At 41.7% G+C, this 25,836-nt stretch overlaps 1 protein-coding gene across 4 annotated transcripts in view; it reads right to left on the bottom strand.

The window, feature by feature from the left end:
- pde4ba (phosphodiesterase 4B, cAMP-specific a) overlaps positions 1-25,836 on the bottom strand; it is a 671,909-nt gene that overhangs the window by 130,886 nt on the left and 515,187 nt on the right. For all 4 annotated transcript variants that reach the window (XM_078218430.1, XM_078218431.1, XM_078218432.1 and 1 more), the window contains 2 exons: positions 15,359-15,408; positions 5,006-5,095 (listed from right to left, as the gene is read on the bottom strand). In XM_078218430.1, coding sequence (XP_078074556.1) covers positions 5,006-5,095; positions 15,359-15,408 — 140 coding nt within the window. The remainder of the gene's footprint in view (positions 1-5,005; positions 5,096-15,358; positions 15,409-25,836) is intronic.

Raw genomic sequence — 25,836 nt, 5'->3', positions numbered from 1 at the left:
ATAATTCTTGACCAACAACTGTTCTATGTTTTGTTTCTGTAACAAATACAGGATAGACCTGTAGACCTGAAGAGTGGCCCGAAATTACAATCTTAGCAGCTGGTAAGATTATAGGTCTTGGCCTTGAAGGCCGAGGAGGAACATCATTGCTGCTTTATTTCTTCAAGGTTTTCTTTGGGCTCTGAAGTCCTCTAATTTGCCACAAATCTCACTTCTATAGTTGAAGATTACATAAAAGGCTAATGTGGGACTGAGTACAGTACTGCACACACAGTGACATAAGTAGATACCTGACCCAGAGTCCGGGTCAATCTAGAGATGGACACAGTTGGGTCAAGTGCTAGGATGGGGTCAGCTTTAAACCTGTACCATCTACTGTAAAGATGTACATAGCTATGAGTTGTTAATAAAGACTTGCTGTTAACTTAGTCCAGATTGGAAGCCAACTTCTTGGTGTCCAAAGCAGAATTCGTCATAGTGGCAGCCTCAGGATAAAAAATCTCATCCTCAACAATGCCAGGAAACAAAGGAAAAAAAACCTTCAATGGATTCTGCACTGAATCTAACTCCCAACTGAAGTTACAATTGCTGAGAAAATTCACCAAAAAGCTCCAGAGACACAAGAGCCTGGAATCAGAAAGGCAGAAGTTTTACTCAAGCAGAAGACTCCATTAAATCCTCCTCGGAAGTCCCGCTTTAGCAAGCAGCATTCAGAGCCTGCAAAGTTGAGATAATTTATTTTACAATTCCAGGTCAGCTAGCCCTGAGGAACCTTTTTCAAGTTGTTCAGTCTGAAACTTCATTTGATAGCAACTTGTCACTAAATGCAATTGCAAACTCTGAGTTTTGGCATATGGCTCCCAAGTCCAGCAAGAAAAAAAAATCATGAGTAATTGATTTCACCAGCTCCAGGTACATTGCAGGTTCAGAAACAGCATATGTCTGTATAATTATGTACATAGTTATGAGTTAATAAAGACTTGCTATTAACATACTCTAGATTGGAAGCTTACTTCATGGAGTTCAAAGTAGGATTGTTCAACTATCAGATTTCTTTGATTGACCTGGAATTTTAGCATTGCATGGTCGAAGTTGGAAGGAAGTGAAGAGGGAGTCCAGGAATGTCCCCTTCTGCCTGCCCTGCACTACATTAAAAAAGGATCTTCACTGTCCAGGTTGAGGACATTAATGATATTAGTAACAATGGGAGTATTAACAACTGATCTCCATTCTCATGATCTCATGCACCGACATCCTTTGATGCAAACTTTTCAACAGAAGTTACTGAATAGTAATTACGAAGGAGTATTTTTGTTTAGCAGCTGAGGAACTTGAAGACCAATTGTACAGCTCTATTGTTGTCATGGTTGAAATCAGTTTTCTCAAGATATGGACCAGATATTGAATATGTGAGTTCCCAGGTCTATATAAAATCTTTTTAAAATTGCATTTATGTAGAAATTTATCATGCTGTCACAGTGTCTCAAAGCACTTCATAAAATTAATTACTTTTTCAGGATGCAGTGACTGTTTACAGAAGCAAATACATCAATCCATGTGCATCATAAATAATGGGTTGCATGATCAATTAATCTGTTTATTTTTGGCTGAGGAACAAATGTTATCCAAAAAATCTTAAAATAATGATCTTTAATATTCATCCAAACAGGCAAATGGGTAATATCCTGACGTTGACTTTGATATTTGACAACTCTAACAATGCAGAACTCAGAGTACTGCATTATCTATGTTATGCTTCAGACTACAGCATGGTATCCAGAAAGCTTAAAAACACAGATGCAGAGATGAGATTGTTAGCATTTTCACAACACTTAATATGTAATACTTGGTTCAGTTCTAAATATTCTGATGTTTTTTACTCATTGACCTTTGGAGGAGATATAGGCTGAAATTCTCTCATTTTTCCACCGCTGCCAGCGAGAACAGAATTTAATGCTCAGCCAAATCACCATTCACTGCAATGGAACCGGAGAATCCCAGCCGCGGATGAGGTTGGGGAATTCTGACCATAGTTAATCTTTAAGGGGATCATGGAGGAAATATTTCACATTTAATCTTTATCTTCCACATTAACATCCCTCTTTTTAACTGCACAATCTTATCTGTGGTTAGACGAGGGGAGGAATAAAAACACTGGCAAATTCTGAAATAAGTTTGGAAATATTAAAAATGAAACTAACTTGTGGTCAAGTTATTTAATATCTATAAACTTCTGGTTGCCTCACCTTTTAAAACAAACTTCTAATCCCTTTGTGCTGCAAACCAGACCTGTAGTTTTGAAATATTAGACAATATAGCTGTGACACGCGAATCCTTGTGACTCGCTATCAGAGCTATGTGGCATGAATGTCCAATGAGCTTTCTTAGAAATGCAAAACAATATCAACCTACAATCCATGTCTTAATTTTTTACACTTTTATCATTATTAAACCAATTAAACACCAGTATTTGGTTATTTTTGTTTTGATTAAAGTGATGGTGCTATGCAGAGTAGATTTTTCCCTAAGTCTTTTGTATGTTGTGTTGACAACATGCACTATTAGGTAGGAACAAGATCTCTGAAAGAAATAGATACAATAAATATTTCACAGTTATACAGCATCTTTCACAACCTCAGGTCTTTTCAAAGTGCTTCACAGCTGATTAAGTGCTTAAAACAAAGTGTAGTCATTATACAGGAAGTAAAAGGTTGGATTTAGTGGTTAGTGATGAAGCAATGGTGCTTGCAGATGGTCTCAAAAAAATCTGCCCATAGAGATCTCAAAATCCCTATGGTGTGGCTTTCTACTTTCACAGCTTCAAGCTAGAACCTGGCACCAAGTCAAGGGGATCTCCAAGAAGCACCTGCTAGAAGTCACGTAGACTATCTGCAGAGGTAAAAACACCTTTTTCATTGTTAGAAAGTCCTTCATCACAATGGATGCTGGTCTAGCAGACTCAACTGCATTACTACCTGAGTGATTGACTAAACAAATTGTTGGGTGCTTGTTCAGAAGCACCCGAAACACACTATACTGTGTTCAAATTAACAGCACGAATAAAAACATGTCAGAGTGATCAAGATGTCATATTGCCTGATTGGCTACAGCTACCAAGATGCCACAATGTCCGCAGGTTTCACATATTTACCTGCTAAATTTTCTCATTGTTTAAATGAGCAGAAAGACAGGCGAGGATCTGATCCATCTACTGCAAGGCCTGCTGAAGCTAATAAAGCAGAGGAATGGTGAGGCAGTGGACAATAATAGTGAGTTGAGGTCAGAAATTTAGCAACACTGATTTGTCAGCATTTTGGATGGAGTTATGTAGCAGCAAGTACTTTTTTCATTCTTTAGATTTCCTATGGGCATGCTGGATTGCTATTTTATGAAGATAATATTCTGGAGTGGCACCCACACTCTTTGCACTCACTTGATGCAGCAATGCCCCCACTTCTAAGTGCTCTGACACTTCTATTCATTCATGGGATGTGGGTACCGCTGGCTGATTTGTTGCTAATCCCTAATTGCCCTTGAGAAATTGGTAGTGAGCCACCTTCCTGAATTACTGAAGTTCATGTGTAGTCAGAATGGCCAGTAAGAAGTCTCACGACACTAGGGTAAAGTCCAACAGGTTTATTTGGTATCACCTGATGAAGGAACAGCGCTCCGAAAGCTCGTGATACCAAATAAACCTATTGGACTTTAACCTAGTATTGTGAGACTTCTTACTGTGCCCACCTCAGTCCAACGCCAGCATCTCCACATTATAGTAGGAAAACCCACAGTGCTGTTAGGAATGGAGTTCCAAGATTTTGACCAATGAAGGAACGGCGATTTAGTTCCAAGTCATGATGTTGTATGGCTTGAAGGGGAAAGTGCAGGTGATGGCGTTCTCATCCACCTGCTGCCTTTGTTTTTCGAGGTGGTAGAGGTCACAGGTTTGGAAGATGTTGTCGAAGGAGCCTTGGTGAGTTACTGCAGTGCATCTTGTATATAGTACACACTGCTGCCACTGTGTGTTGGTGGCGGAGGGAAGAATGTTGAAGGTGATGGATGCAGGCTGCTTTGTCCTGGATGGTGTCAAGTTTCCTGAGTGTTGTCAGAGCTCGGACTTATGCCTACATTGAGAGATTCCTTTCCCTTCATTTGCAACTAACACGACTCTTTAGCCTTAGCAAGGCTACTAATGGGTTATGATTTCTTTGGAGACTCGCCAAAGCTTTTCACATCATTGTCCCTCTTTTGTGAGACACATCTTTAACTGCCCACAACTTTTGAAGTTTAACACGATTGCTCTCTCTCCTTTTTTTTAGATCCATTCACATCTACACCTGACACGAAGCTGTGAACTGAAAATTGACTTCTTCATCTTGCAATGCTGACCTATCTAAAAGGTACCATAAATACAGCGCACTTTTGTCAAAAAAACACCGATAGACATTTCAATATTTATAATGCTAACAAGGATGATTAACATTTTTTACAACCGCTGCTGTCACAATCGAGATAATGATGGGGTGAGGGCTAAACTAAACGGGATTGAGGTTGGGCTGGGTGTTAAGATGCTAGAAATCTGAATGCTAAGCTCAACACCCCCACTTCCAGGTTTTAATAGAGATGGGACAGTGAGCAGATCACAAACATGTCTATGAGGCGATGGGTCGGCAACTTAAATATTACAATGAGTCTATGTGCCTCAGGTTTAACTAACATTTTACATTTAACCCTGACTGGTGGAGTTTTCCAGTCCTCAAGAATCCTGGCAACTGATGAATACAAATAGATCTCTTACCTGATGGATCCAATATACGTGTTTTAGCCACTCAATCTATGGTCAGAGAGACCTCCAAAACCCAAACAATCCAATCTCACCCCTTACCCAGTCTCCAGACCCCAGCCTACATGATGTTGCCTAGCACTGTAGGCCAACCACCTCTTGCTCTGGCTGTCCTGGTGTTCCCTGGATCTGGACACCAATATTTCTCTGCCACCACCAACTCACCTCCAGCCTCCTCAATCTTCCCAGGCTCCTCTCCACTCTCCGACTGCAGTCTGGTGCCGAAGGTCAATCTGGGTGACTGCGTCTGAGAAACTGAGGAAAAATGCTAATCAGGTCCTGTTGTATAATTCCTGACCCCAAATAACCCCCCAGCTTTCTATCCATGTCAGAGTTAATTGATGACAGCTAACTTGGATTTTAATATAGTGAATTTTGAAAGGAAATGCAGCTTTGATAATTGAAAACCAATTAACAAAATAGCAAAATACTGCGGATCTGAATCTGAAACAGAAACAGAAAATGCTGGAAAATTTCAGCAGGTCTGACAGCATCTGTGGGGAAGAGAATAGAGCCAATGTTTCGAGTCTGGATGACCCTTCGTCAGAGCTAACAAAATGTCATCTAGATTGGAAACATTAGTCTATTCCATCCCCACAGATGCTGTCAGACCTGCTGAGTTTTTCCAGCATTTTCTGTTTTTGTTTCGGATTTCAGCATCTGCAGTATTTTGCTTTTAACAATTTTGACAACAGTTTGAGCCGAGTAATACAAAAATATTGGAATTCTGGCCAGATTCAAGAAGCACTAGAGAGTTTTGCATGCATGCTCTAACAATCACAATAACAAACATTAGTTTTTTATTGCACTGAATACAAGCATTTATAATCTTAAATCTAGGTGTAATGCAGAACTGAAGACGACATGTTAAAGAACCAAGAACAAAGAACAATACAGCACAGGAACAGGCCCTTCGGCCCTCCAAGCCCGCGCCGCTCCCTGGTCCAAACTAGGCCATTCTTTTGCATCCCTCCATTCCCACTCCGTTCAGGTGGCTATCTAGATAAGTCTTAAACATTCCCAGTGTGTCCGCCTCCACCACCTTGCCCGGCAGCACATTCCAGGCCCCCACCACCCTCTGTGTAAAATACGTCCTTCTGATATCCGTGTTAAACCTCCCCCCCCTTCACCTTGAACCTATGACCTCTTGTCATAATGTTTGCAGATATTTATGCTGAATCTGACAATTTAAAAACAATTCTTTCACAGGAAATGGGCATTTGTTGGCTAAACTATCATGTGTTGCCTATCCCTGATTGCACTTCAGAAGATGATGGTGAGGTGCTTTCTTGAACCACTGCAGTCCATCTGGTGTGGGTACTCCCAGAGTGCTGTTAGGGATTTCCAGGATTTTGATCCAGCAATAGTGAAGGAGTGGTGATGCAATTCCAGTCAGGATGGTATGTGGCTTGGAGGGGAACTTGCAGTTTGTGATATTTCCTTGTCCTTCTAGGTAGTAGATATTTTGAAGGTGTTGTTGAAGGAACTTGGTGAGTCAATGCAGTGCACCTTGTAGATGGTAAGTACTGCTGCTAATGTGCATCAGTGGTAGAGGGAATGAATGTCCAAGGTAGTGGATCGTGTGCTGATTAAGGAACTGCTTTGTCCTGAGTGGTGTTGAACTTCCTGATTGTTGTTGGAGCCATACTCAGGGCAAGTGGAGAGTATTTTCTCTCACTCCTAACATGGGCCATGTAGATTGGATAAAGCTGATCTAGTTCAGTTTCTGGTCAATGGTAACCCCCAGGATACTGATAGTGGGATCTCAGCGATGGTGATGCCATTTGAATCTAACTCAGTGGCAGGACACAATGGCAAACTGAGATCTTTCCTGGTAGAGGACACAGGACAAATGAAAATGGGATGAGCTGAAATTGGAGACTTGCTGAATACAAGGACCATGCAGCATGAAGTCCTGTCAGGCTTGTATTCATCAATGTTCTCAATCACTCCACGTGGTGTTTCAGTGGGAAATGGGGGGGATCGTGGTTAGCATTTAGTGTAGTTTGTCAGCAGTAGGTGCACAACATTTCTAACATAACATAAATCTCAAAGATTTGTTTCCTTTATGAGAACACCATTAGACCCACAGGCTGTTGCAAACAAGAGAAATGTTTTACATACGCCTTATTAATTCTGCAGAGCCCATTCTCATTGCAAAATTAATCAACTCAGCTGTCACTGAAATAAAGAGAATTTATATGTAACTTTTCAAACACAACAAGAGCTCATTAATAAATCTAATTATGCAGAGCATAGGGTGAGAAAAGTTTGCCACACTATCTGCACCAGATGTATAAGCACATAAATGACAATTTCATAATCAACAAAAAGATTGCTCTTTATGAATACTGTTTCAATTTTATAGCTTTCTTCATAAACATATCACTCAACTGCCCAATTATGATCAGGACTCCCTGACATTAAAGTGTCACTGAGGAAAGCAGTGCATAAGACTATCAAAGTGGCAAAATTGGTTGATTTACTAGTTCTGCAGAAATCCATGCTCTTCCCAAAGCACTAGCAATAATTGCAAGGTTTGAGCAAATTGCTGAGGGTTAAGGACTGGAATTGAGTGTTTATCACACAAAAATGCTAAAGTCCTCAGCAAATTTAATTTTTCAATTATTTTCTTTCTACACCTACATTTAATGTCATAGGAATAATGAAACAGACTGCAAAATGACACGTTCTGAAATGCAGTATGTTTTCTGGTTCTGTATATTTTAACACTGCTTATTGACCTTGTCAATTCAGGGATCTATTGTTTAATGCACAGAGGGACAAATTTGTTCATAAAAGTGCCAAAACACAGACTTGTGTCGTTTCCCTGGGGGCAAGCAGTGTCACATAGGTTGCTACCTGCATGGTATTTCTCATTAATATCACTGAAGAATGCCACGCAAGGTGATGCCTGCCCCGAGGAAGTGACAGTCTGTGTAACAGTGCTCACACAAATGAATTTATCTCCCAATATCTCAAAGGGAAATATTCCACTGGTGTGAAAATTTCAATTAAAATTATATCAAAATGCTTCCCCATCATTGTAATATAATCACATTGCAATAATGGTCACATCGTCTGCAGTAGGGATACTCCTAATTACTAATATGGAAGCTATGGAAAATAAAATTTTAGAATAAAATGTTCCAGAAACTAAGAATGTCCTGGAAATGCATCAAAGTTCAGCTGCTCTAATGCTACTTTCCCCAACTTAATCAAATTTTTCAATCCTGCTTTCCCCCAAAAGCCAGATCAGATACCATTTTATTCCACTTAATCTCTGCAAACTTCAATTTGTAGTATTTATTCATTTATTAAAACTAACTAATTTTATATTTCTAGTACATTTTTGTGCTCTTCAGCATGAAGTTCCCCCCTCTGTTCAGAAATGATGCTTTTTTCACCATCCAGTGCCAATATTAAAAACTCTTGTTGGTCAAGGAGGACCACAGGATGTCAGTGAATGCGTCTCTGTTCTGCCTTAACCAGAGGCCTTAATCTAATCTAAAAAAGCTTTCTCCTGATATGAAATGAAACTGGTATATCCCAAATTATGTTGTCTTTCTGAAAAAAACTGACCAGGTTAGTGCCAATTTATAGGCCATTTTGTCCTGTATAACTCATTCATTGGAACAAGATTTCGCGAGACAGACTTTCAACTCTCAGCCTGGATTAGACTCAAACCCAGGTTCCACAGTGAAAGAACATTTATGCTATGCTACTGGACCACCCAGTTGGTAGATAGTTTTTTTCTATTGGCAATAATATTTGTACTGTCTCTATTGTGTGCTATGTTGCTAGTGCATTGGATTTCTTAATTCAACTGCAACTTCTGAATTCCCTTTGTTCTGATTGTTGCACTGTTTTTGTAATTTCATTAACAAATCACATTTCAGGCGACTCTCTGACCTACTCTAATTTCCTAAAGACTGACAAAACAGGAAAAATCTGCTAACATTGACTCAGACAGGCAGACACAGTGGACAAAACACCGGATATGAAGGGAAATGTTACTTTTCCTCTTTTCCTAATCTAAAAGACCTGAAGTTATGCCAATCATTTTTTTAGGTGGAAACACACGCCTAAAAGCAATTATCTATGCATTTAATAGCAAAGGTTGCTCTAAATTTCTCCTCTCAGGCATGCTGTAAAGTAAATCTACGTTTTGCAATTTCCAGATGGCACAAGAACAGACAGAAATTCCTACAGGTAGAAAGTTATTCTTCATGATCAGTTTTTTGGTGTTTCGCCACGAGAACAGGATACAGGAAAGTGCACCCATCTGTGTTCATAACCAGGAAACACAGGGGAAAAAAACATACACAGAGCTAGATTTTCCTGTTTTCATGACGTAAAGATGCTGTGATTGAACGTTAAATCAACTGCAGCTGACAGGAATAATAACTACCTCAGCTGTGACAATTACTGTAACATGAAACTGTGACAATGACTCAGCTCAAGTAAATACTTCTGACTGGTAGGTTCTTCTACATCTACAGCATGGCAATGATTAACACAGGTGAAATAACAAGGATGCTCAACATTACAGCTGACAGTTAAGGAACTACTCCTCTCTAGCATTATGGGCATGTTTATTATTCCAGACAATGTTGGCCTGCAAGAGTAGATGAAGACACTTTTCAGCAGTATCTTATCCTTTAAAGATGGGTCCTTTTATCCTCGGCTTTCAATTGGCCGGAAAAATAACCTTAACAGCAGCTATAGCCTGTAATGCTCCAGCAGAGCAGTTCAGGCAGCAGACGTGTTCTTTGAAGATGCCAATGGTAAGCTCTTTAATATTCCTTGTGGCAATATGGCTCTAATTTGAGGCTTGCTGTGCACTTGTGCATGGGTCCCAGACTAGAATCATGAGCTGTGTGCCATGTATGGATAAACCCGGTCACCCAGCAGCCAGTCTTTGACTTGCTATGGTGGGTCAAACACAGCTGGCACAGAGAACTGCCACAGAACGAAGGAATTGTGACTATTGCAAGGATAATGTGCATTCATCTCCATGGCTCGTTGCCTGTGCTCCAGCTATGCACCGAGGAAATGGAGTTCCTTTTGGCTCAACAAAATGGCTGATTCGATATGAGGCACATGGAAGACAATGAGCATGTAGTCAATGGCACCCTGCACCATGGAGGATGTTGCAATCCATGCAAACCCTCTGGATCACTCCATCTGGTTTTTCTGGCACGAGGGAATGAAATGAAGTGGAGAGATCAGTGAATTCACTTATGCAGCTGTGCTGTGTAGGCTGCAAGATGTTGCTTATATCCCTAACAGTAACCAGGAAGGAGACATTTGCATCAAAGTTGGCAGATAGCCAAGACAGTGAAATAAAGTGAAGACATCTCAAGCATTGATTCTTGCTAAAGGTAAAGACTCTTGGCTGATATAGCCTCCTGCTGAGAAGTCTCCTCCCCTCCTCCTTTTTCTAGCAGCTTGTAATACTCTGCATTGCCTCTTGTTCATTCACCCAGTCATGTTCAGTCCCAAGAGGAAGACCTGCCATACCACCCATATCAAAAATCAACTTGTTTCAGTCCCGACTTTAAAATCTACAGCGCCACTCTGATAATTTTCTGTCAACTATTGAAACATCAGACATAAGAACATAAGAAATAGGAGCAGGAGTAGGCCATTTAGCCCCTCGAGCCTGCCCCGCCATTCAATAAGATCATGGCTGATCTGACGTGGATCAGTACCACTTACCCGCCTGATCCCCATAACCCTTAATTCCCTTACCGATCAGGAATCCATCCATCCGCGCTTTAAACATATTCAGCGAGGTAGCCTCCACCACCTCAGTGGGCAGAGAATTCCAGAGATTCACCACCCTCTGGGAGAAGAAGTTCCTCCTCAACTCTGTCTTAAACCGACCCCCCTTTATTTTGAGGCTGTGTCCTCTAGTTTTAACTTCCTTACTAAGTGGAAAGAATCTCTCCGCCTCCACCCTATCCAGCCCCCGCATTATCTTATAAGTCTCCATAAGATCCCCCCTCATCCTTCTAAACTCCAACGAGTACAAACCCAATCTCCTCAGCCTCTCCTCATAATCCAAACCCCTCATCTCCGACATCATAGAGAAGCTCCAGAAATGCACGCAATTTAAACAGCAGTAAAAAGATATAATGCAGCAGTCAACCGTTAAGTACTTCATGATCCAGTTAGTAACGCTGATGGGTGGTGTGGAGATGGAGGGGGCCTTCTTGCTACTTAACATCATGTTTAGTTGCGCAAAGCTAGTCCGGGTTGTAGACTGGAACACAGCATTTGCAAATGGCAGCAATGGGGTCATTGCAGCACTGTGCATTGCATATGGATTGATATCATAATCCGACTGCTGACATGCTGCCAGTGGTCATTAGGTGCATAGGCACTAACACTCTTACTGAGATGGTATTCAACTCACTCTCTATCAGAAGTGAGCGTGCATCTTGGATGCCATTTTTGACCATTAGGAGGCGATATTGGGGCAGGGTTTTCACTTTGAGTGCAACCGGGATATAAATTGCACTAGTTTCCAAAGTTCAAGTTTCTACTCAAACTCAGTTACAAATTGACAAATGTAAAATTCTTCCATGAACCAGCACAACCAGCGATGTGACAGAACATAATTATTTCTTTTTCTCTTATTGCACTAAAAGATATTCCTTGATGTATTTAAGAGTGATAACTTGGTACCATTTTATTAATAAGAAAATCGGTTTGTCTGAAAAAAATAAGCGTTTTTATAAGGTTGTCTGCTCCACCTTCTGTCAGTAATAACAGAAACTCTAGGTCATTATTCAAAATGTTGATGTATTGATATACAAATTCATTCCTCCTAGCAAGTATGTCAACGTCCGTACAAATCTGTGAACACACTCACCAGAACAGCCTGACTCTGATCCCAATCACATGATCCCAAATATTAGCCAATTCTAACAAATTATTGTCTCAGAGACATTAACTGAGCATTATGCTTAAACTTCAAGTGTTTTAAAGTTTTATCTTGTGAATTTCATATTCAGAAATGTGATTTTTTTACAGAATATAACTTTATCGTATTGTCCAGCTAGTCACTGACTTTCCATTTTGAAAGAGTATGAACTTTCGCATCTGCTTGTTTCTTTATATTTTACAAGTGATCTGTTTGAATATTAAATAATAAAAGCAAAAAATTGTAGATGCTGGAAATCTGAAATAAAAACAGAAAACGTATGATAAATTCAGCAGAATTCAGCATCTGTCGAGAGAAGCAGAATTAATGTTTTGGATCAAAACATTTCCAAGTGTTATAACGGTGAAAAAAATAGGGTGAACCGCGCTGGTCTCTCACGCGCACACTCAGTCATGTTTTTGGGGAGTGGTGAGTTGTGTGCCGGTATTGGGGTGGGGTGGGGTGGGGGGGGAAGGTAAACTCACCAGTGAGCCGGCTGCAGAAAGTTCAGGTGCCTTTTTCCTAGGGTGCCCCGATCTCACAGTGCACTCCAAGACCACCTTCCCTCCGCCCCATGGACATTGAGAGCTACCCACATCCTGACACGGGTCAACGGTATTAGGGCGATCCCCCAATAGGTCCTTCATCATGACACCCGGCATGCCCCTCTTCATGATCCACCCCTGCACAACCCTCCCATCATAAACCCCACTCAGGACCAGCTCATGCCCCCCTCCCCTCCCCCCCACTATAGCCCCCATTCAGACCCCACTCCCTTGGTCCTGCTCGACAAACAGTACCCAACTAGCACTGCCAAGGTGTCCAGTGGGTACTGCCAATGCTCCAGATGGGCACTGCCTGACTATGCCCCCTACTACCCTGGGGCTACGATGGTCTTTGATTCCCCAGCGTGGCCACTGTGCCTGGTCTCTGCTAGTGGAGACCATTACTGATTTGTACTAACTTGACATCTCACCAGAGAGGTGGGAAGCATCCAGGAGGGGCATCCAATGAAATCCAATCAATCTCATGCGAATAAGCTTTGTGCCCTTCCTGGTCATGAAGCAGTTCACACCATTGGCAAGACGCTGAGAACATAGCAAACTGCTTGGTGTGCTAGTTTGCCAGCTCGCTGCGCTGTTCTTCATGTCCGTTAACTTGTTTTCTTTCCACAGACGCTGTCAGAACTGCTGAATTTATGAAGCATTTTCTGTTTTTGTTTTGAATATTTAACAACTTTGGCTTATAAAACTGCAGTAATGAAAACTCTAGGTGGCCACCAGCGAATAAGGCGATAACTATTTATTTACAAGCAGAAAAACTGTTCACAGAAAACTATTTACAGATGCAACAGCAATCTATGCTTTTACTAATGCTCTCAGTCCAGACAAAAACTGCGGATTTAAAGTCTGCACTCTTCTAGAAGCTGTGGTGCTTCCATCCTATTGGACATGAAGTCATGTAGTTTCCAAGATTTGCTGCAACGTCCTTCCCCCTTCAGATCCCCTATTAGCTCGAGATATCAATATCCCAGTCCACTGTGGAACTAATTTTTACGTTGAGTGCAACAAAGTATCTTTGGTTGGGGTTTCTCCTTGGAGGTCTTTTCGCTTGGGTCAGCCTCTCCATTTGCTTCTCCTGGTACCAGTACATCCTCCTCTGTTATCTCTTTAGCTCCCACAGCAATAGGCTCTGCATTCAGTGGCCTATTTGGTTCACTCAGCAGTTTGATCAGTACTACTGGCAGGCATGTCTGGGGTTGGTGACACTGCTGGCTCAGGTGGGGGCTCTTTTTTCCACAAGTGGTCTAAATGTTTCATCAGGATCTTATCCTGGGCTCTTACCTTGTATGATACTGGCCCAGTCTTTGCTATGATTCCCGAGACCCAGCTAGGACCACTTCCAAAGTTCCTTATGAAAACTGGGTCACTTACCTCAAATGTTCTCTGCCCTTGACGAGTACAGGTCAGGAACCAGGCAGCTCCACCAAAATATATCTTCATGTTGAACCCACCAACATGCAGTCAGAGAAAATGGTGATAGTTTCCTAAGCAGCACTGGAGAAATCTCCAGGTGTGCCAGTGAAAGTTATTGTTTGGATTTTAAGAAAATTGCTGAGTGGCTCAGTGCGGAGAATGAGATGCCATTCCCCCAGTTGCCAGACCTCCTGTCACCATTTTCAGGATTTCTGAGCAGAACTGCAGGCAGATGCTAAATTTTCCCACCCATATTTTTATTCAAATTATATATCAATGATGAAAATATGCCATTCAAAATATTTGCCACCATTAATGCTTTAGCAATGCTCAACAGCTTGACATTTGGAGGTGATTATCAATACTAAAGCATAAAGGCCCATTCAAAATGTAAAGAACTGTGATCGATTAACTTTTAAAGGAAAGAAAAAAACTGTTCTCTACTAAAATCAGAACTGACAGCTGTGCTACTTTTTGCAGAGTTTTATTTTACCCCTCTTTAACCAAGATAGGTGACAAAGAGCAACTAGAAACTCTATTGGTGGCTCGCCATAGTTATCATAGTTAATTCAACAATGGAATATCTACCAAGATTATGGCAGACTGAGAAGGGTGGTCAGAAAGATTGGATTGATTCCTGGTGAGTAAACATGCAGGCAATATGTTGACTTGAAGAGCTGAACATCAGACCTTCTTGAGGCAACAACAATACTGACTTTAATAGAAAATGCTGGAGAAAGTCAGCAGGTCTGACAGCACCTGTGGAGAGAGAATAGAGCCAACTTTTCGAGTTTGGATGATCCTTTGTCAGGGCTTAAAGCAAAGAAAATCAGACAAAATTTATACTATGAGGGTGGGGTGGGGACTGTCATTGGACAAAGGAAATGTAACTGGTGGTGATGAAGGCTGAGAAAGGTGCTAAAAGGTTCCATTAAGTGATCGGAATGTGTGAATGGCAGAACAGAGGTACAGATTGTTAAGGGACTACCTGAGGAATAGGATAGTTGCCCTGAAGGGGGGTGGGGGGAGGGGGGGGGTGCGGTTTGGAGACAGGATGGAGAGTGAGATTTGAGAAGTGGAAAAATAGAAGAATGAAAAGTGATGAAAATGAAAATGGATGAATGAAATGAAAAGAAGTGGTGAAATAAAACAAATGGAAATGGGGTGTAGGTGGAGGGGAGAGTTCATACTCTGAAGTTGTTCAACTTAATATTCAATCTGGAAGGCTGTAAAATGCCCAATTGGAAGATGAGGTGCTGTTCCTCCAGCTTGTGTTCAGATTCCAGCATCCGCAGTATTTTGCCTTTAACAATACTGACTTTACCTGATATTACTGACAATGGTGTCAAGTAACAGATGTATGAAGTAAATGTAACAAGAATGTCAGCAGTTTCAGCTAATTCAGTGGTTAAAACACGGTACAGTAGCAGACAGCACAATATCGAATAGACAGAATAAGGCTGCATCAGCATGTTGTCTAAAAATGGAACTTTAGGAGTGGATGACACTCCAAGCATTGTGGTCATATTTATGGTCATATATTTGTATATGAATAAGAATTATAAATCCTCAATTGAGTTTTAACTTGATCTTTAAAAAATAATTTAGTACCTGTGAGGCTGAGTCTGGTAATAGATGGTTGACTTGTTGCTGGAGATCTCCTAGAGAGAGAAAAAGAACAAATCAACCTACTTTCATACATCAATGCAGTAGAGTAACTTGACAGCATCATAGCCAGATACAGAATACTTTCAAATCATAAGCATGTCAGGAAGTAAAACCAGTTTTGTAATAAAAGTTAAAATGTATTTATTTTCAAAATAACTTTATGAACATTTTGCTAGTCTTTTCCTTCTGTATTTTTGAAGGTATGGTTCCCAGAACTGGACAGCAGAATATTTTTCAATATTAGCTATGCAGTGTGTCTACAAAAAGCTTACACGGCAGGTACAATATGTATTTGGAGAATTAAAGCCCTCAATACACTAACAATAAAAAGATTCAATTCTACCTGTAGTAGTATAGCTGTTTTTGTTTCCATTTCTTGCAGCCTTGTGATTCTGAGTGAGATTGCCAAGAAGTTCACTCTGAACTGCTTGGTAGTACTCAAACTAATTTCACATGTAACCTTACAGCTAGCAAAGAGAGGAACTTTTCATCCTCTTATGCTTGGCTACATTTTGAATCAAGGGCTGGGATGCTGATTCCAGGAGAACTGTTCCAGCAGGATAAGACTTCTGTGCTCCCCTCTGACACCAGTGCTACCCAACACCAGTTTACAGGGTGAGGTTAACAAACAAAATACAGGGTGGACCCCAGTGGAATGCCTGGAACTAAGCATGGAGTCCACTATTGCCCAGCAGCAATATCCCAGTGGCGCAGCAACAGAATTATCTCACTAAAAGAGGCAAATAAGGGATAGTAAGCACTTTGAAAATTAATAACTATGGAAGAATAAGATAATGCAAGGTAATAGGGCCCAGAATGTGAAGGAAACAGTTGCTGCCCCCTCACTCCCACCAGGGATCTTTGAGCTATTACCATTGCTTTCTTGGTGACCCCTTCCTCCTCTCTGGAAATGTCAGCAAGCAGCAGCAACTGGGTGCACAAGAGCAGAACCCACTGGGGCTGCAGGCCCCATGAATCTATTGCTAGTTATATGCAGTGTGTGGGCAAAGTGCAGCCAGCAGTGGTCCTGGCAGGGTAGAGGAGAGAAATACAGAGTTCGACAGTGAAGTGGAAGTCCTCATCGCCAAATTTTCTATCGTTCTCCATGGTGGGATCATGGATTAGAATTCAACACAGATCTCCATGTTGAAAGAGCAATGTCCTAAATACTGCACCAGGCAATCCCCCCAAAAATCTCATTCATTTAGGAACATCACTGAAAACTGGCAAAATCTTTCACAGATGTTTATACACAGGCAATACTAATTATATACAGTATTTGCAATGCAGCACAAATAAGATGGCTCTTTGTGCTCTTCCTTAAATAAAGACCTATTAAATACACATTTTTATGAGGTAAATTTCAAAAATTAAGTTTTCAACTTTTGCACTGCAAGAAATGTGAACCATGCCAACCACCATATGCAGTTCACTATTATTTAATCTAATTGAAACACAAGTCTCTACTCTAAATTTTGTCACAACAGATATGAGCATCAAATATTAAATACCTCAAAACATACTGCATAAAAAACTTTACACCAATAAGTGTGTATCAGTATTATGTACTTTTGACACAGATTCCGATAACGGTGTTACACTCAGAAATGCACGCACATACATCTAGGAGTCCCCCAACTCTAATCAAAGTCTTTAAAATGCTTAAGAGTTTCAATAGGGTAAATACAGATAAACTATTTCCTTTGGAGGAAGTTCAGAACAAGAACAAATAATTTTAAATTAGCGCTCAGCCTCTTAGGATTCCAATCAGGAAGCACTTTTTCACACGAATGGCAGTGGAAATCTGAAACTCGCTCCTCCAAAAGGCTGCGGATGTTGGATCAAAATTAAATTTTCAGTATTGAAGTGAACAGATTTATACAAGGTAGAAGTATCAAAGAATATGGATCAAAGGTGAGTAAATAAAGTTGAGGTAAAGAATAGGCATAGTCTAAAATAAAAGCAAATTACTGTGGATGCTGGAATCTGAAGCAAAAACAGAAAATGCTGGAAAATTTCAGCAGGTCTGGCAGCATCTATGGAGAGAAAATGAAGCTAACATTTCAAGTCTGGATGACCCTTCATCAGAGCCCATAATCTGATATGGAACAGCTGGAAAGCCTGAAGAGCTTGCTCCTGTTTATATGTTCAGCAAATGCACAAGAGCACTCATATCCAATTTTCTCAGGGATGGAGGTTGGGAGATGGTGGGGGGGAATAAGTGCAAATTAAAATCAACCCTAGTGTTATATGCCTTGATTTCAACTTAATAAAAATATGGACAGCAGAAGGAGGGTTAATGTTAGGCCATCTAAAGTTAAAGACAAGTAGGGACAAACAAGCCAGTTTGTGACAGAGGGGAGGGAGAGGTTGAAGGTGAAAGAAAATTGCCTATATCCTCCTATCTTTCAGAGCATAACTTTAATCACCTGTCTCAGTTCCAAACATTGCAAAATGTGGACCACAATGCTTCAGACAGCAATTAAGGTCCTCCTGCAACTTCAGTAAGAGTCAGCATAAGCAAACCTGGATCCTCTCAGACAACCTGCAGCAGTATCATTCTCTGAACAGCAATCACACCAGAGAGCTGGTCTTTACAGAGTATATAACTCGGGTGATCATCTGGACTGGGTTAGATAGCCTGAGGAGTCTGATTGGATTTTTCCGAAGAATAATTTTTTTCCCCTTACTGAATTGGGTCTCTATTCTACTGCCTCTCTCAGGAGATGATATAGCTGCGGCAGAGGACAAGGATGTAAGAAGATTCTAATCGTGCTGTCCTATCCATTATGGTGTGTGAGGCAGGACTGTTGGACCAGCTGGGTTAGTGCGTGTCAAATTGATGTCAGAGCATTTGCAAATAGAGTCAATTTCAATTTTGGCCAGGCAGCTTATGACAATGAATGTCAGGGTAGGCACGGAATAACCAACAAACTATGGGTGGGGTGATTACTGGAGTTAGTCAATGAACTAAGGACTAAAGCCTCCAAGACCACAGAGGTAATTATACTTTTCAGCTAATTTTGAATAATTAAACTTTGGAGAGATATGGGTAGCAAATTAAGGCTTGTGGCTGTAATTTAGTTGCTGAGAATTTTACAAGTTATTATCAAGCTGATAGTTCTCTGGAAAGTCTTTGTGTATTATTGATTTAATTATTTAACAGATGTTGTCTACTTGTCAGTAGCCTCATTTTTCTTCAGGGCTGTGTTTTCCTCAGTCAATTCAAACCTATTATGACTCTTCCCACTCTATTCCCATATCAAGTGTTTGAGGTTACCTGCTTTCATGTGTCCTGCAGAATCACCCTGAAAACTTGCTATTGTAAGTAAATGTGACCAAACTGACTGGTGATTCTTCCTTTTGTATTTTCCCTTTCCCTCCTATTCTTGTTAGAAAGTAGCTGACTGATGCTGAGCTCCTACCAAGGAGCCCTGACACCAATTCTAGCACCTGTATTACCACTTTGTCTAAGAATATTTTACCCAGCACAGTCTAACACCAGGCTTAGTTCCACACTTGGGTGATCATTAGCCAACTGAGCTGCTAGGATAACAATTTTTAAATCAGATCACCCCAAATTGGATCTGGAACCCAATGCTGTTGAGATTGACACCATCAGTTCTTGTAATTTTTCTGCCTATGTATTGAATAACAAACAAACTTCTGGCAGAGTGCTGAAGTGCCTGATTCTCTCAGTATTGGTGTAGGACAATTATCAGCGGGACCCAGTGAAGTTCGTTAAGTGGGAGGGAAGTGGCCTATGCTCCATATTCCAACTGCGCCCATTTGTTTCTACCAACCACAATGGGCTTAATGCCAGTCAGGGGTAATCATCACTATGAAATAATCTTCTCTCAATCTACTACTAATGACATCATTTCACTGATGTTTGGGAAGTATAGAACAGACACTGAAAAGAGTGGGAAGAACTCTCACCTTGCTTCTCTGGGGTAAAGTTTGAGCTCAAATTAATACTTATCTTGGTGTCACCAGCAACATTGGGAGTTTTCTAAGTGGAGATTCAGGTGTGCAAATCGATACCTGACCATTTGATGTGTCAGTTATTGAGAACTCCCATGCACTGCCTTGGGTAACGTCTGCCATACTGGTCAATCTGTAATTTACCACTGTGAATATCAGGCCATTCATGCATTGATATGTGCCAAAGTCATAGACTCAATGGGGACGATACTCCCAAAAAAATTCTAAGTGTTGAATTTGCGTGAAAATTGGAGTAAATCATGCTGTTTTTTCTCAGTGGGAGTTTAGAGAAGAATCTTCCACACTCTATGCACTGCAGAGAGCACTAGCATGAATCACATTAAAAATCAGGGGGTGGAGCCTATTCCCACCCAGAAGGCCAGCAGCATAGCGCTGAGCAGGCAATGCGCATGCGCCGATCTGTCAGTGCCAAGATTGACGCATGCGCAGTGGCCCCTGCCTGCCGCCTCCTGATTGTTGGCCAGCTTCGTTGCTGGCCCTACCCACGATCCCCACATCGCCGGCCCCCCGCCACCCCCATGGCCCAATCGCTGCCCCCCTCCCCCCAAGCATGCCTGGGCCCAGCCTCGACCCCGCCCCCACTACCAATCTCCTGCACCAGCAGCCCCAACCCCCCTGTCCCCGCAGCCCCGACACCCTTCCACCCCATTGGCCAGCCCAATCGCTGGCCTCCTTCCCTCTCCCACTGATCCTTATGTAGAGTGGCAGGACCGCCACCCCTGCTGATCGCCGCCTCCCCCCCCGCCACCTCAGGCCCCATCCTCTTTGCATTGCCCCATGCCAGGTGGGCAGTGCCAAGATGCCCCTAGGCATTGGCATTTTGCCCCTTGGACAGTGCCAGGGCGCCCAGGCTGACACTGCCATGGTGGTAATGCCCAGGGGGCACCCCTCCTACCACCTAACCCTCAAGGGGGGGTCCAATTGCCCCCCCCTTCACTCCAGCAGGGTCAGGCTGCTAGCTCCTCGCAAGTGGGGAGCTATAGCGATCCCCGCTGGAATAAAGTACTCCTGGTGGGGGTGAGAGGCAAACGGGCCCAGAGACTTCAGCAGATCACGCTAATCTGATGCCCCTTAAATTTCCCGGCCTGCTGCGCTAAATAATCAGCGTAGCAGGATGGAAGAATCGCCCTCAATCACTTTTTTCTAAGCAACAGGAATAAGCTTTTCATTTTGGCAATAATTGGCAATCTAGCTGTAGAAGACCTATTGAGGATAAGTGACCATAATATAATAGAACTCTTCATCAAGATGGAGAATGATGTATTTGATTCTGAGACTAGGGTCCTGAATCTTAATCAAGGAAACAACGATGGCATGAAACTTGAGTTGGCTATGATGGATCGGGAAACATTACTTAATGGGATGATGGTGCTAGGCAATAGCAAATATTCAAAGAGCACATGTGTGAAATGCAACAATTGTTTATTCCTGTCTGGAAAATGGGAAAAAATAGAGTACGAGAGCAAGCTTGCAGAGAACAGAAAAACTGACTGTAAAGGTATGTGAAGAGAAAAAGATTTATGAAGACAAATATAGGTCCCTTACAATCAGAACGGGGAAATTTATCATGGTGTAAGGGGAAAAATGTAAGGAAAGCACACTTTAAAATAGCTGCCTGGCACATAAAGAGTTAACTGGGAAAGGAACCATAAAACAGACACCGGCTTCCACTTAGACAAAGATCACTTGAAATCAAACCCAACAGACAAGCCATTTAGAATCACAGATAGTGATTTAAAGTTAACAAACACCTCAGGAAGCCAGCCAAGGATCAAGACATCTTTTAGATAAGGAAAAAACCTGAGACAAAGGGAGCAGATTAGTCATAGGAAGAGCGGGAAAATATGAATGCAGGAAAACCGATTAGCACCTGAATGAGCTGAAACCAACCATTGATAGCCACAGACATAGGAAATGTACCCACTCACAAGAACAATACTATGTTAAATGTCTGTATCTGTTTGTATCTGCCTATAACGATGTGATAATGTTCAAATCTCCAGTCCATCTATTGTGTAAAAAGATTAAAGATGGACTGTTCCCGTCATTTTACTGAGAGAAGGTTTGCTACAGACTTGTGCCTTGTCTCCACGGAGCTCCGTTGAATAAACTGTGTTTTGGAATCTCGAGATCTGACTACTAGTGGATTTTTCCCACAACAATGGGGAACAAACAAATGGCTGACCAACTGAACACATATTTAGATCTGCCTACACAAAGCAGGGCAAATAACATATCAGAAATGTTGGGGCACAGAGAGTTTAGTGAGAGGGAGGAACTGAAGGAAATCAGTATTCGTAGAGAAATGGTGTTTGGCAAATTGATGGGATTGAAGGCTAATAAATCTCCAGGGCCTGATAATTCACATCCCAGAATACTTAAAGTGACCCTAGAAATAGTGGATGCATTGGTGGATTGGTGCTAAGACCCCAGCTATTCACGGTATATATTAATAATTTAGATTAGGGAACTAAATGTAATATCTCCAAATTTGCAGATGATACAAAGCTGAGTGGGAGGATGAGCTGTGAGGTGGAAGATGCAGAAATGCTTCAATGTGATGTGGATAAGCTGAGTGAGTGGGCAAATGCATGACAGAAGCAGCATAATGTGGATAAATGCAAGGCTATCCATTTTGGTAGCAAAAGCAGGGAGACAGTTTATTATCAGAATGACTATAAATTGAGAGAGGGGAAAATGCAATGAGACCTGGGTGTCATACAGCAGTCATTGAAGATAAGCATGCAGGTGCAGTAGGCAGTAAAGGAGGCAAGTGGTATATTGGCCTTCATAGCAATCGGATTCAAGTACAGGAACAGGGATGCCTTGCTGCAATTATACAGGGTCTTGGTGAGGCCACACCTGGAATATTGTATGTTGTTTTGGTCTCCTTATCTGAAGAAGGATGTTCTTACTGTAGAGATAGTGCAGCAAAGGTTTACTAGACTGATTCCTGGGATGGCGGGATTGATGTATGAGAACAGGTTGAGTCAATTAGGATTATATTTGCTGGAGTTTAAAAGAATGAGGGGAAAATATCATAAGAGACCTATGAAATTCTAACAGGATAGACGAGGTAGATGCAGGAAGGATGTTCCTGATGGTGGGTATGCCCCGCACCAGGGGTCATAGTCTAAGGATACGAAGTAAACCTTTTAGGACTGAGATGAGGAGAAATTTCTTCAACCAGAGAGTGGTAAGCCTGTGGAATCTGCTACCACAGAAAGTAGTTAAGGTCAAAACATTGTATGTTTTCAAGAAGAAGTTAGATCTAGCTCTTGGGTCGAAGGGGATCAAAGGATATTGGGCGGGGTGGGGGGGGGGGGGTGGTGGTTGGGTGGGTTCAGGCTACTGAGTTGGATGATCAGCCATCATCATAGTGAATGGCAGAGCAACCTCGAAGAACCGAATGGTCTACTCCTGCTCCTATTTTCTATGTTTCTATGTTTTCAGAGTTCCCAAGCATATAGGCTCACATTAATTGAACTCCTTTTTCCTGAATGCAATCCATTAATATCCAAGATGTGTGCAGCCATTAGAATTTGTCCAGTACAAAGATTCCATGATTCCATACCAGTCAACTGATCCAGCATTATTTATCAGTCTCACTCTGGCTGTATAAATTCTAGGTAATTTGTGATACATTGTTAAACCATGGCCAGAATGGAAACAGCAAACTGCAGCATAAAAAAATATAATGCAGCAAATGCCTCTGTAAAGATACAAATGGAGAATATGATAGGGATCCTAAAACAAAGATTCCGCTACTAACCATGTCCTATTTACAACCCTGCAAAGGTATTCTAAAGAGTAGTCATTTGTAACTTGCTACATAATTGTCAGAAGAGAAATCATCATGCTGTCGATGAAAGATGAGAGTCCAGGAGGCACAGAAGATGAGAATGAGCCTTGTAACAAATATTACTTATCTATTCATTCCCAATGTGCTGTTCTGGTTTCTGCTAAATTTCCGTCTGACAGAATGTCTGAGATTTGACAAATGCATGGAAGGAAGAAAAGATGCAACGATGGAGGTGTGATCACCCAAACAATTTGCAGGCCTGAATTATCTGGAAAAAAAATTATCAGGCAGATTGTAGTCTAGCAGGCCATGCAATCTATCGCAGTCAATAAATAGGAAGTCGATGCTTTGCAGGAAAGGGACATAAGCTCTGGGTAAATTAGGCACTTTGGACTGGTGGAGTTTTTTTGGGGGGGGTAGAAGTGGGGTTTCATTGGCTCAGGTCTTCTTTCTGCTGTGGGCTTTCTTTTGCTGCAATCATTTAGATATTGGTGAAGTGGTAAATATTTTATGATGCATGCCATTGCTACGTAATTGGGTACAGTTTTCCAAACTGAGAATATTGGAGCATACAGAAAGAGGTCACTAATAGAAGTATCTTAGGCTTTAATTTTTCTGAGAATTTGAAATCATATCTGAAAGGTTTGACTGGAATTTGGGTGACGTGTTATATATGCCTTATAAATGAGAGACTAGAGGACTTCCATTTGATCAGCACATGTCCAATGAGTTGCTGCTCTATCACAGCATTAGAAAAAGTACATTCATCATTCACTTACCTTTTCAAACTTCCTTAATGTGATAAAAAGTCTTCTGCATCCAAGCTGAAGTAGTCCTCACCTGTTTCTCCATTCTTCAAATTCATCCTACTCAGCCTGAACAATGGCCTTCTCTCCAAGCCTCCCTTGATTTACTTCATAGAAGAATCATAGAATCCCTACAGTGCAGAAGGAGGCTATTCGGCCCATTGAGTCTGTACTGACCACAATCCCATCCAGGCCCTATTCCCATAACTCCACACATTTACCTTGCTAATCCCCCTGGCACTAGGGTTAATTTAGCATGGCCAATCAACCTAACCCGCACATCTTTGGACTTCTTGCAACATTAGCACAGTGGTTAGCACTGCTGCTTCACAGCTCCAGGGTCCCGGGTTCGATTCCCGGCTCGAGTCACTGTCTGTGTGGAGTTTGCACATTCTCCTCGTGTCTGCGTGGGTTTCCTCCGGGTCCTCCGGTTTCCTCCCACAGTCCAAAGATGTGCGGGTTAGGTTGATTGGCCAGGTTAAAAAATTGCCCCTTAGAGTCCTGGGATGTGTAGGTTAGAGGGATTAGCGGGTAAAATATGTGGGGGTAAGGCCTGGGTGGGATTGTGGTCGGTGCAGACTCGATGGGCCGAATGGCCTCCTTCTGCACTGTAGGGTTTCTATGATTTCTTCTACCCATATGTTTCTCAACAAAGGGAGTAGTCCTTCTTCTTCCCTGGGCTCGGGTACACACTCCACCCATCTTTTGTATACCAAGAACATCAAATTTGAAATACAACTCGTGCAAATGCTGTAAGTGTAGATGCTTAAGGTACACCAGCACTTTTTCTCTATCATGCATCAGATATGATACCAACAATCCCATGCTCCTCCTTCTTGCACAGTTGGCACTATGGTTGAATACACATTGAAACTGCTGCATTATGATTAAAATAAAATTACAGGGAATCTCAAATATTGGGAAATCCTGCATGAACATCCAAGATGCACTAAGAATTTTGGTATTTCCAGATGTAAGTGTAAAATATCTCCTAGTCTAAGAGTAGAATATGTGGTAATTATATTGAATAAAATTAGTCTTTATGAAGGCAATATTGAGATGATTAAACAAACAATGCCAGAAATTACACTCTCATTTCCACATTTATTTCCACTCTCCAAGAAACAAATCTCCTCACGATGTGGTGAAGTACGCCCTCTACCAGCTTTCTGAAGCAAAAATGTTTCACTGCAAGAGGAAAGAAGTAACTCGTGCTTTTCTAGTTTTCAACTCTGCTTTCCTTCCACCTTGATTTGACCCTAACGTACCAACAGTGTTGCGGTGGGTATGGGTCAAATGCCTGCCTTACACCCAATCCCATTTTCCCCTGGGTGCATTCAACTAAGTGAAGTTTCAGCATTCACTTCTTGCTGGGGTGCAATTGCAATTCACCCGCAGTCATTTAGTATTTGAGCCACATGTGACTCGAGACAGGGAGGTATGATTGGCTATTTCATTAAAGGTTGCATCTTATGTTCTTACATCCAAGCACAATCCTGCCCTTGCCAAACATCCACAAATATAGGGTGGAATTTTCCCCCCAAAATTTCGAAGTGTCTGAACACCAAAAAAGCAGGAGTGATCTGCACCAGTCTCTCAGGCGCTCTCGACATTGCGATGTTTTGACACTTAGTGCACTGAAAGAGCCGTCACGTGGAACACGCTGTCATGGAGGCTCCAGGCGCATGACTCGGCCGAAGTGGCCATAGCTGTGCGCCATTAAGCAGGGGGATCTTCATTTAAACTCTAATGATGTACAGACAGTAAGAAACGCCAGGAAGATGGCACTATGTAGAGCAGCTCCACGG

This window comes from Mustelus asterias, chromosome 8, assembly GCF_964213995.1.
Source record: "Mustelus asterias chromosome 8, sMusAst1.hap1.1, whole genome shotgun sequence".
Taxonomy (NCBI): domain Eukaryota; kingdom Metazoa; phylum Chordata; class Chondrichthyes; order Carcharhiniformes; family Triakidae; genus Mustelus; species Mustelus asterias.
This window is presented reverse-complemented; position numbering and strand designations above follow the sequence as displayed.